Below are 6,000 nucleotides of genomic sequence, written 5' to 3'. Positions count from 1 at the left end.
TTATGGTGAATCAGAAGAGAACAGGAGGTACAATTAGTTCTTCATAATTCCTCATACATGGAATACAGAAAACTAACAATGTGGTAAACTTTTTTTTGTTTTGTTGTTTTTGTTTTGTGGGGGGGGGGGGGGGTCACATCACATTTTGATTTGTTCATGTCTCTGTCAAATATTCATGTGACAGAATAACATTACATGGAGGTAGATTGAAACCAATCTAGTACTACTGAACCATTTCAACAACAAAAACAGTCAAGCAAATTGTTGTCAAATATTAAAACTTTTTGAAACTTTTAATTGATATAGTTGTTCTGGTTTTGAAGCAGCAGCTTCATACATTTAACACATCAAGGTCCTAATAAAGCTCCATGAAGGAAGCAAGCAAGGACAGTTCATCATTTCATTATAACTTCATAGAATCAGTAAGATCCATTACAATAATTATTACACATTTTCTTTCTTTCAGATCATCTACAAACACATACTCATATTCATAACACTTCCTGTATGATTTGATTGTAACAATCAAAATCCTATCAATGGGAAATCAAATGGAAGTTGATGCAAATGCTACATGAAAAGACTGGATGGCTTGGCTTGGCTAATCAAAAACAGAAAATACACTAGCACCCATGTGGAAGATAGAGTTCTCCCCTTTTCCTTCACTATACACGTAGGCATTTTTTTAATCACTGTAGACAGCACAGACAGCTGGTATTATACATGGGTATCCATCTTTCTTTTGCAGTACAGACGTAAAGACATTTCTGAATACACATTATTGGGTTGCATAGGCAAACACATATGACAGAAACAATTTGAATGATAGTTAAACAGATTGACATATACAATATGTATCGTATTAACAGGCAAAGGATATGCTCAACAAAAAAATGCATTCCTTCCCAAACCTGAACTTCAATTACTCTTTGAGATCTAAGGTATTAAAAGAGAATTATTCCTAAAATCAAATAATTTTTTTGAACATTTTATCCTACATGTTTGATATGATATCAATATGTAAAACTGGTAATTTGTTTGCAAGAAATCAATTATCCAACAGAAATATTTCAATAAGTATCCATTTTCTTTGTTAACTCTTGCTGTGCACAAATTACCCTGTGGACTCCTTTTGAATCATATCTTATATTACACAGAATATCGAGTTCTGGTAATAATGGTGAAGAAAGATAAATCTCCCAGAATCGACCTACACAAAATTTTGGAATGACTACAATGAAATGATATCTGTTGAAATTTTATGCACACTTTGTAAACAAAGGTGTATGTTTTTGACAACCTGAAAGCTTCAACCGTCACTGAGTTTCTCTCAAAGATGCAATATTTGTTTTTGTCACAAGAACTCAAGATTAACTTTAACAATTGTAAATGCAGTGAGATGATACCGTAGCAGAGCATATTGTATATCAGGAATTTGTTTGGTTGCTAGAGAGCAAGCTAATTGATGTCCCATACTCTGCAACAACATTTGGCAAATGTCAAATCAGAGAGAGAAAAAAAAATCATTAGCTGATCATTAAACATTTTTAGTTTCCCCTACGTGCATAAATCCAATTATCAATGAATCAGTTTCCTACAGTTGATTTGGCCAGGATATGATGTATTGGTCCTTTCAGAATGATACTGCTAATGAGCCTTTATAAGGCTTCATATTCATTCATTATCCATTGTTTAATGGACAATGAATATGATCCTTATTAGTGGGTGTAGCTCATATTAGCGGGATTATAGTTAACCTTTTCAAGTTAAGGGATTGTCAGAACTCTACGATAACAATAACAACATTTCCAACGATAGACTGCTTTACTAACATATTCAAATTTTAGGTGTACTTTTTAAACATAGTTTATTCTTGACAACCAGAAAGCTTGCATGAGGCTTACCTGATGTAGCAACACTTAATATATGCAGACTGGATTCCAGGTATTGTAGTTCATTCATTAATAACAGGTTAATGGTATACTAGGTCCCCAGGAAATAAACCATAAATTTGAATATATTAGTCAACCAGTCTATTAACAGTACACCCTATTATGTGGTGTGTACATGCAACTATGCTTGTGGATGTTAACCTGACGACTGCTGAAATCTCTAATTCCAATAGATTTATTATAAACAGGAACAACCCGGTTATCGTAGGCCATGGTTTAATAATAGGGAAGCTGTAGTGTGTACCTTTTGAAGAAAAAAGAATTCTTGTTATTTTTATCGCTCTTGTAACAAGTGAAGTCTGGCTAGCCCTTCAGACCTGGTTAAAAGTGTATGATGAAGCTTTGTTTATAGCAACTATATAGACTATAACAAAATTTCAGAACATCAACCAGACAAACAACACATGGCTCTAAACATCTTTTGTTTGGTAGGAGCTGTTGCAGCATTGTTTAACTGTTTGAAAACTGCTTAATAAAACAAATAAACAGCCTATTCATGTATTCATAAGAATGGGTACAAACATAAGAAAGGTAGTGAGTTATCCTTTTCTAACATTTCCATGGATGTACAATGTAAATGTAAACCAATTTGGATCGTAATAATTGGTCTTCGATGCAACAAGCAATATCATGTTTCTCACAGTAGTTTTTTTGCCACCTTTATTAAACGAAAACGTTACCAACGAGAGAGAATTTATGCTCATCTTACCAGAAAGTCATTCATGAACTAAAAAACCCTCAGTAACAACCCTTTATGTCTACTATAAATAACTTTTCATATCAAAGGCAGTGCATATAAATGGTCTTTAAATGAAGAGAAAAGAAAGAGATTGAATTACTATTATACGATACTTCTGAAATTTGTCTGATCATTTAAAATGTATTCCTATCTGTTTATCTGCCATCAATTGAACATGTTGATGTATATCATGTGTTTTCTAATAAGTAAATATCATTTGTATCATATGCATAAACTTGAGGATCCCATGCATCTAACAAGCCAGCCCACAAATTTGATTGTCCGCCTCAATCATGAATCTGATTCAGACAATTTTCGTAAAGGTCATATAATATATACATTTCATCCAAAAATATTGTCAAAGTTTGAAACAAGAAACCAAATAATAATTGTGACCTATTTGTAAATGTCATTGGGTAATGGATTACTTTGATGCAATATAATGGTAACAAAAGTATTGGTAAGGATGTATGAATATCACACATAAGTTGCATTCCAATTAAATAAAAATTGGCAATTTTGTGTAAATTATTATTAAAGAAATTCCCAATGAAATTACTGAAATCTAAATAAATATTGATTCATCAAAACCATAGGAGATGTGCACTATTAAAGTAGGAACAAAAGACAAACTCATCAACAACGAAAATGTCAACAAATAGTAGATTCCATACGATTGCATCCAAATCTGACTCCAAAAAACAACTGGATCTTACATCAAATCAATCTTCCACTTCAATTATCTCATTGCAGAATATTACAATCATGTGTCCAGCTGTATATGCTTCTTCCCGACTTCGTCACCAGATCTTCTTAAATATACCTAGTTCTATAATTTTGTCTACATCACATTTCTAGTAGGTAGATGCTAGGGTCTTCTACCCCGGCCTTGATCTTGCGAAGGAACAAGACCGCTTCCCTGCCGTCAATCAGTCTGTGGTCATATGTCAAGGCGATGTACATCATAGGCCTAATCTCAACCTGTACAGAAAATGTATACAATGAGGATATCCAAGGTGTTAATGCTGAAGTAAAAAGCAATTCTGTTGCAATTATGCATGTAATGAATCTTAGACAAACTGGCATCATTTTTGTTTGTCATAGCTTGCATCTATGTGGAAAAAGAATGTAGACACAACGGCCATACTATTAAACTAGAACATTTTATTTGAGCAAATCTTTCGCTAGTTTCTTGAATGCTACACAATAGTATAGGAAAATGTCTGTAGTTAATTGTTTGTAAGATTTCCATTCGCATTTTGCAAAAATGATTTGCTTTAGAGTAATATCATCTAATCTTCATCATATTTGAGGAGCTCACCTTTCCATTAATAGCGACCGGTCTGTCGAAGGAGGCATGCATGCCAAGGATAGCCGATTGAGGGGGGTTGATGATAGGGGTACCAAACATAGAACCAAAGACACCCCCATTGCTGATAGTGAATGTGCCTCCGTCCATGTCCTCCACTGCTAGGGTTCCTGATCGAGCCTGGATGAGAAAATAGGATTGCAGAGGGAGAGGAGGAGAGGGGACACGTGTGAAACAAGAAAAAGGAGCAGAAGAAGAAGACGGAGCAGAAGAAGAAGAGTAAGAAGAAGAAGAAGAAAAAGAAGAAAAAAAGAAGAAGTATAATGAGAAGGGGGAGGAGGAGAAGGGGGAGGAGGAGAAGGTGGAGGAGAAGAAGACGAAAAAAGAAGAAGAAACATATTACATATATCTGTAAATTACTATTGCTTCATGGTACCTGTTATTCTAGAAATAATGAATCTTTCACTTGTAATGTCCTACAGAATCAGTGATGTTTTTAATCACTTGTATTTGCTGAGAACTAAAACAATCAACTCCATATAAAACCATACTGGCAATAAATATCAAACAGTGTTACCACATTAAATTTCCACTGCATGTCATATTATTTTCTCTGTATTCACTCTACAATTACAATATCTGTACTTTGGGGTATTCTTTACTATTTTCTTATGGCCTTACTTATCATTGCACAGTCTATTTAATTTGAGTGGCTCCCTATTAAGATTATTTTTCTAAAAGCAAAATTGCTGAATAGTTTTGGAGGGAAGCCATGAAGGAAAATAAAGATTACCTTTTCACCAAGCTCATTGAGTCCCTTTTCAACATCAGCAAAGCTCATGCCATCTGAATTCCGAAGGACTGGAACAACTAGGCCCTGGAGAAGGATAGAGTTCAAACAATTAAAAAAAAAAACATGTTAATCATACTAGAATCATTCCATTAAACATGGTGTTCATAATTTACAAGAATAAATAGTCTATGATCAAATGCCAAGGACAATATACTGCTCCTGATATCTTAAAATTGGTCCGAGTCCAAATAAGTTGTTCCATGCGAGACCTTGCAGCTCATAAATATATTACATATAATCAGGTATATATTTGATATTTCCAAGAAGAGTCCTTTGTCATGTGTATGTGACGTTTGCATACATTTACGGCTGACTTTACGAGGTAATATCCAGTCAACTGTGTTAGTAATTATATCATGCATGTAAGTAAAAATTATGACAAAGGTGAGATGAACTCCTAATTCATAAAGTCACCTTAGGTCGACGGTTGACCAATTTATCGCCATTTCATGGTGATGTATGGCTGAAGTGTAGGAAAACATAGGTACATTTAAAAAAAAATTAATCAATGTATTAAAGCATGTTTCTTGATGTTTAAAAAAAAAGTTTCTCTAGAAGTTTTAGTATTTGATGTAAGAACAGATCATCAACTCTTAGTAGCTTGCTCACTTTTAACAAGCTATTATATTATCACTAATGAAATGAAGGGAAGAATAATAGGCATCTCTTCTTTGTTCCACCCACCTTTGGAGTAGCCACGGCAACGCTGATGTCCACGTAATCCCGATACACTATTTCATTCTCATCGATAACTGCATTGGAAAAGGAATCAGAGAAAGCAAAAAGTAAATAAATGAATGAAATTCTACTGATTATCAGTATACGGCTTTTATTATGATTACTCAAGTAAATTTTATCTGTTGAGAGCCACAATATTATAACTCATATTCCTTGAGAACCAAAAAGATGATAGCTCATATATATCTCTTATTGAATTAATTCCCTTATGTCTAAAAAGAATTGCAAACATAAAATGCACCTTGCCTCCGTATGTCTACCGTTAAAAGAATTCTATTAATGACAAACAAAAAAACTAAACCATTACTACTATGAATTCATTTTGGCACTGATTTTTTAGGGGTGTCAACACAGACATCAATTTGCTCAATTCAAAATATTCAAGTCGGACCTTATCATGAAGCCATTG

At 33.8% G+C, this 6,000-nt stretch overlaps 1 protein-coding gene across 1 annotated transcript in view; it reads right to left on the bottom strand.

The window, feature by feature from the left end:
* Nucleotides 1-267: 267 nt before the first annotated feature.
* Nucleotides 268-6,000, bottom strand: part of LOC576084 (dihydrolipoyllysine-residue succinyltransferase component of 2-oxoglutarate dehydrogenase complex, mitochondrial) — a 36,694-nt gene continuing 30,961 nt past the window's right edge. Inside the window, exons 12-15 of the mRNA XM_776429.5 lie at nt 5,538-5,605; nt 4,794-4,877; nt 4,013-4,180; nt 268-3,672 (exon numbers count right to left, since the gene is read on the bottom strand). Coding sequence (XP_781522.4) covers nt 3,538-3,672; nt 4,013-4,180; nt 4,794-4,877; nt 5,538-5,605 — 455 coding nt within the window. The 3' untranslated portion in view covers nt 268-3,537. The remainder of the gene's footprint in view (nt 3,673-4,012; nt 4,181-4,793; nt 4,878-5,537; nt 5,606-6,000) is intronic.

This window comes from Strongylocentrotus purpuratus, unplaced genomic scaffold (genome assembly GCF_000002235.5).
Source record: "Strongylocentrotus purpuratus isolate Spur 01 unplaced genomic scaffold, Spur_5.0 spur5_scaffold_5, whole genome shotgun sequence".
Taxonomy (NCBI): domain Eukaryota; kingdom Metazoa; phylum Echinodermata; class Echinoidea; order Camarodonta; family Strongylocentrotidae; genus Strongylocentrotus; species Strongylocentrotus purpuratus.
Note: the sequence above shows the minus strand (reverse complement) of the source record. Positions and strands in the feature narration are given on the sequence as shown.